At 39.6% G+C, this 12,070-nt stretch overlaps 1 protein-coding gene across 1 annotated transcript in view; it reads right to left on the bottom strand.

Annotated features, from left to right (window-relative positions):
• LOC142062933 (uncharacterized) overlaps positions 1–8,841 on the bottom strand; it is a 110,442-nt gene extending 101,601 nt beyond the window's left edge. Inside the window, exons 1-8 of the mRNA XM_075106199.1 lie at positions 8,808–8,841; positions 7,982–8,032; positions 6,252–6,382; positions 4,634–4,704; positions 2,426–2,591; positions 1,308–1,445; positions 680–780; positions 244–449 (exon numbers count right to left, since the gene is read on the bottom strand). Of these exons, the coding sequence (XP_074962300.1) occupies positions 244–449; positions 680–780; positions 1,308–1,445; positions 2,426–2,591; positions 4,634–4,704; positions 6,252–6,382; positions 7,982–8,032; positions 8,808–8,841 (898 nt within the window). The remainder of the gene's footprint in view (positions 1–243; positions 450–679; positions 781–1,307; positions 1,446–2,425; positions 2,592–4,633; positions 4,705–6,251; positions 6,383–7,981; positions 8,033–8,807) is intronic.
• Positions 8,842–12,070: the final 3,229 nt, after the last annotated feature.

The raw sequence follows: 12,070 nt of genomic DNA, 5'->3' as shown, positions 1-12,070 counted from the left end.
AAAGGGTTGGCCATTAAGGAAATCTATCACCCTTGGGGACCCACCCAGCTTCCAGTTATAGTAGGCCCCAAGTCCTAAAGAAGGGACTGCTTTCTGTAGCCCAGCCTGTAGAAACATCCACTTTCACATAGTTTAATGCATGAAAGGAAATATCAGGTGCAAAGAGTTCTCACAGGCAAGATGCAGTCCCAAGATTTTTCTTGGAAATAAATTTACTTTATTTTAGCAGAAACATCATGTTACCTTTTTTGTACAGTGTATCTGTTTCCACTTGAAAAAGTTTCAGTGAAGACTGTGTCTGTGTCTTTGCCCCACTGCCCTTCTGAAAGAATGGTGTAACAAGGTGGGACTCAGTACATTTGGCCTCCAGCAGGACTCCATCCTGAACGCTCTGAACACATTCCAGTTTGGAGGACAGGATCTGCTGCTCAGACTGAGAATAACAGATACTTCAGGTAAAGTCTTGATGACCTACGTTAGCCTGCCCAATCCTTTCTCTCCCAATTTCATGGAGGATTCCAGGTCTGTGATACCGTGTGAAGTCTCTTGTCCAGACCTTTGACAACCCCCAGCCTGTGGAGGTTAATACACTCTTTATTTTCAGTCTAATTTTTCCATCACTGAAATGCAACTGCTACTAACTTTCAGTGCCAAATGGTCTCAATTCATTTCAGCTCACAAAGTATCAGTGTTAAGCAGATCTTTTTGGTCAGCAGTGTTGAGAAAGCAAAAGGCTGGTAAATTATGACTAGCTAGTACAATAAAAGAAACAATATTCACCTAAAAGAAATGGCACAAGATACAAACATAGACTGTATTTGCCATGAACAGTGAAAAGCTGTAAGTTTGGCTTTTAGAAAAGCTTCTGTCTTTCCAAAGTTTTCTGCAAATAGCAACTTTCTTTGCACAATGTATTTTTACTCTGCACATCTCTACTTTCTGTTTACTACTATAATATATTTCAGTACCAAAGTTTAATCCAGGCACCTAACAGCCTCTTGCATTTATACTATAATGCCCATCAACTACAATGCAAATTTGCTTTAAGAACAAATTCTGTGAATAACGGGCATTACAGGGACAATAGTATTCATCTTTTTCTTTGCTGGGCAGACCATTTCAAGTTTGGGCAGGCACACACAAATGTAACTGAGCATAAATGACGATTCAAAAATGTTTTAATTTACATTATGAAAAATGTTCCCGCTAGGAGAAGTACCTGATGTGAACTGCAAACCTGGTACTTAGACTCTTCAAAGAAATTAAAAGGCCCTGTGGAAGAATCAGTGTAATTCCCCAACACTTACCGACGTATGAGGAAGAGCAACAGACTGAACAGAAGTAAAACCAGAATACCGATGAGAACAGAGGTTTAAGTCCCTTGTCTTGACAAGAATAGGACCTTTTCGCTGATACCTGGTTGGGCATATTCCCAGAACATCCACCTAGTAAGAACCATACAGTGTTGAATCACACATGCACACATACAATACAAGCAGGTATTATGGGCTATTACAACTAATTTTAATCATTGTTGTCATAACAATGCAATGGAGACCTAAATTCTTCCTTGCAGGACAACGGCTTTGCCACAAAAGCCATGGCAAATAATTTTGAAGGCAAATTATTTTAAAGACCTTGGTCAAACTTTATAATAGCCAGGGTTTGTTGACTTGTTTAGCTTCACTGTATTATTCTGAATCAGATCATTTACAGATGTATGCTTTTTCACTTAACATTTTGTGGGTTTGTAGGGAAGCATTAACGCAGAAAAGCATTTCTACTCAGAAGAAATGTAATCATATATAGGTGTCCCAAGCCTTATTGCAGAACATCTATTTAAGAACTGATATGTAGCAACAGCATGAGAATGAGGTGGTGCACAACATGCTGAAGGTCGATCTAGAGACTGCCCTTCAAACCAGACTTGCAGCCATTGAGGCATCTCAGCTGCACTCACACAAACACATCGGCAACGGGGGTAATCTGGACTATTATTTCAGTGTAACACAGCAGAATTTGAGCTTAAGTATTCTAACAAAAAAACCTGCAAAAGCTCTGAGAAGCCTGATCTTAAAGCCTCCTGAAATTAATGAAAAAAGCCATGATGAATAATCATGAATAATAAATACTGTTTTCCCCCAGACAACAGATAAAGCACAAGCCCTGGTGTTACAAAGTCCTCAGAGAACTCTGCAATACACAGCTTTTCCTCAGATAACAAGGTAGTGGATTCCAACCCTCAACAAGAATGCAAATTATAGATAATTTCATAACATTCACTACAAAAAGCGATCAGATAACCACCACTGACTGCTGACCAGTCACCACATAACAAAAACCTCTAGTTATTTAAAAGGGAATAGACTTAACATGCACAAGTGCTAACAGCCACCCTAGAGCATGACACTACCGACGGTCTCACCTCTTCAACAACTGCACTGGCAGTGGTTGCTTGTGACGTCTGCAGGACACTGAGAATGCCTCGCTTTATGTTCAGTGCCCACCTCTGTTCACTCCTCACAGGACAGAGCTTCACAACTTTCCCATCACGGAAAGAAAAATGAAGAGGATGCTGTTCTAGTATTTCCCTGCAATAAAATAGTTTATTGCATCAAACAATAGTTTCTTGCTTCAAACAGTGGCTGCAAGTCAGTTTATGACATTAGACTCAGATTTTCTGAACAGAGCTGTTGCTCCACAGTGGATCTGTCTTATTCTGTATCTCCATTCTTTACAGCAAGTCTTTATTCTTCATTAATTCACCCTGACACTAAGAGCCCTTAAAAAAACCCCAAACTAAAACAAAAACCATCAAGATAATCACAATATCTTCAACACAGCTGTAATACTTAATAAAGCCAACTCCTGGTAAATTCTTTACAAGTAATTATGCTTAATGGCAACAATTCTTGTTTCAAGTAAAAGAGAAATTCCATTTTATGATTCAGGGTGCCTTTAGCATCAGTAAGCATGTCTCAATTGCAAAGTAACTACAAGTGCTCTTTATCACAGCTGAAGAGGAATGATACACACGAGAACAACTGCTTTCCGATCAACCCAGATCTTCCTGCAGTGCTAGGTGTACATATTTGGGCTCTATCCCAAACTTATTCCCTAGCTTCTGCTGTCAGTTCACTCCCCGATTGCTTTTGCTGTCCCATATTGAGAGTACAGTGTTTTCTACTTTTGCAAGAGATCACTTTCTAACATTGGTTTTCACTCCTAATATAACATACTTTAATTGTATATTTTCCCTCTAAATGGGGAAAAATAAGCCATCCAAAGGAAGAATTCTACAGTAGCCCAATGGTCAGCTCCCATACAGGGAAATATAGAGTTCATCTGCACATTAACTGTAGAACTAACTGTTCATCCGATCAACTGGGTCACAAAGACAATATAAGAGAAAAACTTTTAATGCACAAACATCTGGATAAAGTCTTTCCAGCAGAAAAGACTGTGCACATGGGATAAGGGTTTCTGAACTTCTAGGCAACTGTGGTTGCTTTTGCTATTATCTGCGGAAATTACATGCATGTTCAGAGGACAAGCTAGACCACTGTATAGTCACAATAGGCTGAGGCAAATGCTAATAAGGTCCACTTGCCTGAATAATTACTTTCAGTAGCCTAGTTTCACTGAATGCTTTCTTTGCTACCTCTATTTGGGGGGGGGGGGGGAACAAACAAAAAAAAAAAACCACAAAGACAACTGCTTTTACATCTATAAAAATCCTATAAATAACTTCACAGAAGATGATGTGCCTGTACTCTGATTTAAGCTCTGATACCACTACCCGTACTGTGGAACACAAAGCTCTTCCTGATGAATATAAAAAGCAGTGCATTTACTCCAAACTTGCTCTTTCTGACCCTTTGAATTGAGTCAATTATCTCAGTTCTCAGTGTTGTTTAAAGGCTGACAATCCAAGTGCCAGGACAAAGAGGAAGATTACAAGGCTGAGCTTAATCAGACAACAGAACTGCTTTTTTTTTTTTGATGACGCAAGAAGCATCAGCTCTCTGGGAAAATACCAGACCTCCACAGTTTGAAGAGACCTTTTTCTATAGGCATCTTCCCTAGATTCTGTACCTTGACAAGTCAGGGGAAACACACTGACATATGTTATGAATGAGTCACTAAAAACTAAAACATAAAAGGAAGAAAACTACATTAGAGGAATAAATGCAATGTAAATATCCTGGAAGAAAGATCCCAACGTTTTGCATTGTGAGAATCTGCCAGGCCAAGAACCTCTGAAATGTACTTCAAATCTCAAGAGTCTGTACAAGTAGCAACTGCAACTCAGAGAACTAGTGAGCGATCCATACGCACTTCTAGCCAGCTGGAGGCCTGATAATTTGTACCTACAATAATTTTAATTGTACACTCTCCAAATGTTTTTACATAGAAATGCATGAAAATTGGGTTCCAAAAAAACTTCTTTTGGACAAACGCCTCATTTTGTTGATGGTGCTCATTTCTCGATCCCTGCTTTTAAAAAAAAAAAAAAAAAACAAAAATCAAAAACTACAGAGTATGAAACAGTGAACAATGTCGAGTCAAGCTGCTGCTAAGCCACATAGCTTCAAAAAATCCAAGAACTAGATCAGATTAGAAGTTTTTCTACCTTAGACTGTCCATTTCCTTCAGAGGCTCCTCTCTGGATGCAAGAACTTTCTTAATCTGTACATCTTGCACCTAGGAGCAAACATTATAAAGCAACAAATATTATTGTTGATAGGAACTTGTGGACTTTGCCACATAAGGATATCTACAGAGAGTCTCATAGACTATGAAAAAAGGCTCAGTGCTGCAAGCAACACAACCACAATAGCCACATCTTCAGGTCGCATATATGAGAGAGTTTCCAGAAATTTTTTCTGTAAAGAATTTTCACTCACTATTAAATACATTTTATACAGCAGTATTATAACCCTTTCATTTTCAAGCCAGAAGCAATCACCTACTCTGGGTAAACATTAAACATTAAACATCCTTTCTACTCCAGTTGAGAAGCAAAATGAATATCCATCTCAGTGGATTCTTGAGCCTATACCTGGTAAAGTTCTCAGTCATTCTCAGCCATTTCAAAGGTTACTTTTACTGATTCAGAAGAGAAAATGTATACTTAATTTCATTACGGAATTTGCCAAATTAGTTGCAGTTTGGCTGATTGTGGTAAGGAAGAACTGCTCTCAAATGGTAGATCAAAAATGGTGGCACTCTGCCCCATTTTAAGTACAGCATAGACTGCAGCTTTTAGTAATTTCTTTTCTTAATATCTTCTACTTTTTTATTTTTTATGAAGACAAGCATTCAACTACATATTTTGCATATCTTAGGAGGCCTCATATTAAGATAAAGAGCTAGAAGTAAGGGAATCCAGCCACTGATATTGTAAGGCAGAAGAGAGTGATTCAATCTGAAGACATTACTCAAATTCTCATTTTTCATGTAAAATCATGGGACCACTGGCCAGTTAATTTTATCCATTTGGCAATATAAGGACAGGGATAACTATCCTATTCTTCACACTGGTATATGTGTATATAGGACACACATGTCAACCCCCCACAGAACCCATGAATTATCTCCTCTTAACCTGAAGGAAAATCAAGGCAGATGAGAGAAGTTTGTTCTCCATGCTGCCCCTGCTAAAGCACTGTAGTTCTCTAACTGGCCTACCACAGGGCTCACCCCAGGAAGAGGTCTGTAATTTGAAACTGGTCTGTTGCTCTTGTCACAGAGAGAGAGCTCCTGTCGAGATCAATGGAGTGTTACAAGATTGAATTTTACACTGTGCTAGGAATGGCACCAATCCAGAACATCCTGCAAGTTTCTCAAATTCTCTTTAAAACACTCGCTATTTTCAAATTACTACTACAGATATGAAAGTGCTTAAAAATACACCAAGTTCCTTTCAAAGGGACTAGCTTCATCTCCAGTTCCACACTTGTGACAAAATGGTGAAACTATCATGCCACTTACAAAACAAAACAATGATTTGTTTAATCTGTCCTTTAAATCTGGCACATACTTAACCTGAAGCCATGTCACATCAAAGCAATTCTGCAGTTCTAATTATGAGATGCAGAACTGAACTGGCTTTTAGTCAAAAGAAAAACAAATGTTTCAAATGTAGCAGTAATCCCAAAGAAAGATTCAGTTCTACATTATCTCATCCCAATCACTCAGACAATTATGACAATACTCACTTTCAAAACCATCTGGCAATTCCCCAATACCTCAATGATCACTGTGCTCTCCAGAGAGATGCCACTGCTTTTGTAAATACTTCCCTGTAGGTATGTGCTGGTGACTGCCGAATACCTGTAGCTGTATCTAGCTCTTTTGGGGAAGTACGATGCACTGCGTCCTAGGAAGCAAACAAAAAAAACCACCTCTTTTTTAGTCTTCCCCCTCCCCTACTTTTTTTCTTACTTTTTAATCCTTTGGCCACTGAAATCTGCTAAACAAGGGCCTGGATATTCAGAATGTTCCCTTCCCACTTGGACTTACAATTGAAAGAACTGGGTTTCTGAAAGCACTCTGCATGCTAGTGATAGCTCCTGTATGGAAGGTGAGAAGAACTCCCCTCTATCCAATGCGCATAACCTCACAATTTCCATCAAGGCAGGAATCTAATTTCCAAGAGCAAAAAAGGAATGCAATGCATTTACAGCATGACGCTCTTTCAACACCTTTCAGAGAGCAACAGCAAGATTAAAAAGATCTGCTGAAGCATTCGGTGCTTTTCATGCCATGCTGTGGCTACACGTACATAGACAAACTAAATTATGTGCTTTTTCAGTAAAGAACTTTGTTTCTGAAAGCCTGCTTGAAAAGATCCAGCCTGAGGCAAAGAAAGCACGGGAAGATAAGGATTATCTGTATTTGCATGAAGACATTGTAAAGACCTGGCAAGTGTCCACGGGTAGCACTGTCTCCTACTGAATATAATGTCAGACCGTGTGCTACACGGTCTCTGTATTCCCCTAGTCAAAGGAGATTCTCTTCTAGACCGGGTGATAAGAATTAACCCTGAAAGGATGAGAAGATCAGAGTCATAGTACCTTCAATGCCATATGTTTTGGTGGCCATGGTTTGTGAGATTGTAACAAATACAGCATCCCCAAAAGATAAAAGATCATGCTATGACCTTAGCTGGGACCACTGTAGTGCAGAAGAGTGAAATTCAAATAAAATACTCTCCCTTCCCTCAGATGAAGAAGACAACACCTAGGAAAAAATTACCACTGTGGCTTCCATAATAGAGCGCTTTTTTTCCCTCTGCCTCACAGCAGCACTGCAACATTTGAGCACTTTCAATGACAAAGCCACAGAGAGAAGAAGTAATATTGAAAGAATGAAGGGTCTCTGAGCCACACTGCCTGAGTAGGGAGTTGAGAGGCCAGGGCAAGATCTCCCTAGGAGCAGAACATCCATGGGCTCCCCTTGCTGTTACACTGAAAAGCACTTATGCATTTTCAAGTACCTGCTGGCATTGCAAATGAGAAGCATAAATTACAAACTACACCTCAAGCCATTCAACCAAACCTTTCCAGGACAGTTCAATATCCTGTTTTTCTGTCTGTTCCTCTACAGAACAGAAGTTTTGTATCTGCTCACTGAAGGAGAAGTCTTTCTTCATGCCTGTTTCAGTATGAAAGGAGCTAACACTGGGTACTGGTAAAAAAGACACACACGTGGCTGGGTTTTGTCCTGCACTGGTTTAGTAGTTTGCTTAGCTTTCACGTCTATGAGTTTTCTGAGCTCACAGAATGCAAACGTTAGGCAGGTCTGGGCCTGGTAAAGATCAGCAGAGCTTCTCTGCTACTTCCATGAATGCTGATCACTCAGACATAAGTACCATTCTTCTAAGAACACAACATCCCTGCTGAAGAGAAGGAAGTTTTCAATCCTTCCTTCCTTCCTTATCATATACAAGGCCTGAATACAGTCTTGTTTTACTCACCTACACATTCCGCAAAACAGGAAGCTCCATAACGTAAACTCTCCAAGGATCCTGCAATGACAGGTAGGATAATAGAAAAGCACCGAAAAATTGTGTGCAGCTCAGGAAGGACCTGCTGCTTTGCAATTACAATGAAATAACTGAAATCAAAGCATGCCTTAAAAAAAACCAAACAACTGTGAGTGTTTTGCTACCAAGTATGCAGGGACAAAACTTTGCTCTTGCCCCTTTCCACACATATACACCACACAAGCACATACCTTAGTGTATTTATTGAGGTATGTATGGAAATGCAACAATACCATGGGTTACTAAGCAAATTTTAAAAAGGAGTTCTCAATCCAAGAAAGAAATACACATTATACACCACACTTCACATCCATAGGCTTTTAACTTTATTGCAGTTAGGGAAAATTTCTACTTAGTTTTTATTGCACATGGCCATTCAATAAATCATAAGTGTAATTTAAAGCAGAACAAGAGCAGGCTTTACTGCCCAAGAAAAACTTTCCCAGCACCAGCACACTAAGGAACACCTAAACATTACAACTCAAGGGTGTCAGTTGGTTAACACACCCTTTAACACTGGAGACCCTGTTCTCCAGCATGACTTTCATTCAGACTTTGACTGGGAAGGCAGCGAATTCAAGGGGATGCGGAACACACACCACGCAGATGGCATTGCTTCAGATTCGCATTAGCATGAACAGGGGAAACAGTCGGGGCTGCTATGTACAGAGCCTCCATTCCTCTCTTCACTCTGTGCACACACATCTGCCCAGTAAACTAGTAAGACTCTCACTCTAATGCTCTGACACCGAGTTACCTTCAATAAACCTGGCAGAATTACATTCATCCATTATTGCAAGCACTGCTATACAACATAAAAGTCCATGATGAACTGGATGAAAAATTCTCTTTTCACAGAGAATTTAAGCAACAGTGAAATTTTTAGGGTATCTACTTCCTGTGCATCACTGTGACTCTACAAGCATGATGACTGGGCACTCAGAGGGCTAGGCTGATATAAATCATGCTTCAGCACATGAAGTAAAACCACTGCCGACTGCTTTCACCCCTGGCAAATACACAGGTACTATGCTGAACACTGGCCTACTGGTCCCAATCTCTTGAGAAATTCTGTGATAAACTGGAGCTGAATTACAGGAATTTTGAGAGAGGAGCCCCATGATGGACACATGTGAGATGCACGTTCCAGGACCTGATCCTGCACTGCTAACACTTCCCAGCATTCAACTCAGCAAGTTACCCCGAGTCCTAGATACTGATAGGAACATGCACATGGCAAAATCGGTCAGATGCCAGCTGCTCTTATGCATTGAAGTGATATATGAGGAGCAGCCAAAAGCAAACTATGTGATCCTGCTGCAGGATACATGGCATTTTTATGTACCACAGTGAAAGAAAATGTTACTTTATTAATAAATCATGTATTACGTGTATTCAGCCCTAACTTGCCATTATTGATAAATCTCTCTTAAAAATAACTCCCACAAGTTCAATAGCCAGTATAATTGCCCCTAGCCTCTGTGCTATACTATATGCTAATGAACCTCCCCGTTAAGCCGTAACTAACGTCCCTGTGTTGCTCAGCTTTGTCTCCCACCGGAGACAGAAGTTAAAAGAGCTTCTTTTTTCTGGCTTTGTGCTTTTGGATGTTTTATATATGCTATGCGCCTGATGGAAATGCTCTTTTCAAACTACAACATTTAAAAATTCACATTTATATTATTTATTGGAACCGTATTTTCCCTTCTCTTAATCCCTTTTTTTAAAACGTGAAAATCATTGGCAGGAGGAAAGAAGGGAATTCACTGGGTTTGGAACAAAAATAAGAAAGTGTTTGTTTCTTCAGCACCCACTCAAGCTTATATACATTTTTATTCCCAAGTTAAAATTTAAATTTCTCAAAAGTAGAACTACATTTTTCTTGAAAAGGTCTCATTCACACATTTATATTTTCCTCCCAACAAATGGCCCTTTTTATTTTGCAGAATCAATTATCGGTATGGAACTTCAGATTTTACCTTTCAGAAGTACGAATAACGTGTTATTTTCAAACAAAATTGGTCCTAGTGCCACAGATACCTGCAAAACTAGAAAACTTTCTAGCATATAGAGACCAGGTCATGTAACATATTAGAATTGTCACTCAACAATTATTAATTTTATAAATATAACTACCTATACACAAAACATATGCATTAACTTTAAGATTCCAAACACACTGCTTTTGGAGAGAAAGAAATACACTTCTCAGTCTCCTTGGGGGAAAAAAATCATCCCTAAGTATCTACTGGGTCAGATAAGAAAAGGGCTACCTCACCCTTTTCTTTTAAACAGCGGGAAAAGATAGTGTTGACTTAACGGCTTTTAATGAAGAAATCAGTACTAATTATTCAGGAACCTTGAAATAAATATGGTAAGACAAACTTGGAAAATTCATGTCTGTTATGTAGCATCAGATTTTTAAGAAGTTGAGCATGCCTCTAGGACCAGATTTAAGAGCGCTCTCAGCTCCCGTGTGGATACCCAAATGCTGTGCTTAGAATTTTTAATTGTGCTTATCCCAGACAGATAGTGTGGTAGGCTGAGCACCTTGGCCAATCGGGTACTTTGTTAACTTTGTTAAGATGCCTAGATTTAGAGTGTCTGCTCTTTGCTTTGTTATTTTTAAATTTTAATTCTTCTTACATAATTTATTTTGGTTCTAACAACAGCATGCAATTATCTCTTTTCAGTTGACAAGAGTAACAAAGGACCACATCATTGACATTTCACGACGTATTCTCACTTTTCAGAATCCTTCATCTGCCAAATACCAAAGTGAGCACAACTTCAGAACATGATACTATCACATTATTTTCAGGTGAGACAATTAATTGACCGGCACAATCTCACTGTTTCTGTTGCTTTTGCTAATAATGCTGAAGGAAGATGCACTATTTAACTGCACTCCTTTATAGGTATGGTGCCTTCCCACATGCCCAGTACCAACTCACAGAGCTCAGTAAAGAAAATTGCTACACTACACTGAAAATCTAGACAAAGCTGCTACAAGAATTACTCCAAACCTACAAGTTCCGACCAAATTTACAGCATCTCAAAAGTTTTGCTAGTGAGATCTTTCTTTAGCAGAAGTGTTTTGCATTGAGAGAGATCAATCTTAGCAGAGGAAAAAGTTTCTTCTACTTACTCCCTGAAGCTCCTGCCACAACAGCACAGAGTAAAACAATGGTGTGCAGCCCCATGCCCATCGAAACCACCTCCTCAGCCCAGAAGTTAACAATACCACATCAGTTCTCCTCTCAAAGGCACCTCTGAGCAAGGCAGTGAAAGAAAATTTCCTTCACAAAGCAGGAGCTCACTATTTCAACTCTCCTCTTCCAGTCAGAGGAGGGGCTCTGGCAGGGCAGCCTGCAGAGGGGAGGGTGCATGTGTGTAGTAAGGGGGAGAGATAGACACACAAACATCTCATCCAATCTCTAACAGCATTTCAGCCTTTTTGCAAAAACAGAGAGAGAAGTTAACCTATTAGAAATTCCACAAAACTGCAAAGAAAAGAAGTATATGGGATCACAACATAGCAAATGCTCAGAACAATCCCACACCCTAAGTAAATAAATAAACAAACTAAAAAATCACCCTAGTGATCATTCCCTGATGACTAATCAATCAAAAAGTGCACAGGATGAAAGCAAAAGCTTTGGGGCTGAAGGCATTTCCATTTGGAGCAAGCAAGTTCGTGGGAGGCAGCTCATCCCTTCAACCAAAGTCCCAAATCTAAGATGGATGAAATTGTGCATAAGTAATACACAAAACCACTGAACTACAGCTCTTCTCATAGCAATCAGGTTTTTACAACACGTCAGACATATGTCTTCCAGGGTTCACTGAACTTGTGATAAAGACCTTCCACTCCTGCTTGAGGGAGATTCACCATCTACCTCCTGTTCTACTGACTCATTCTTCTAGAATGAGGGTTCTCTCATACGCCTTCCCTGGCAGCCTATGGCCATGTTTACTTTTCACATGTAACAGGATCAATGACTACTTATGCTGCGGAGG

The sequence above is a fragment of the Phalacrocorax aristotelis genome, chromosome 10 (genome assembly GCF_949628215.1).
Source record: "Phalacrocorax aristotelis chromosome 10, bGulAri2.1, whole genome shotgun sequence".
In the NCBI taxonomy this organism is placed as follows: domain Eukaryota; kingdom Metazoa; phylum Chordata; class Aves; order Suliformes; family Phalacrocoracidae; genus Phalacrocorax; species Phalacrocorax aristotelis.
This window is presented reverse-complemented; position numbering and strand designations above follow the sequence as displayed.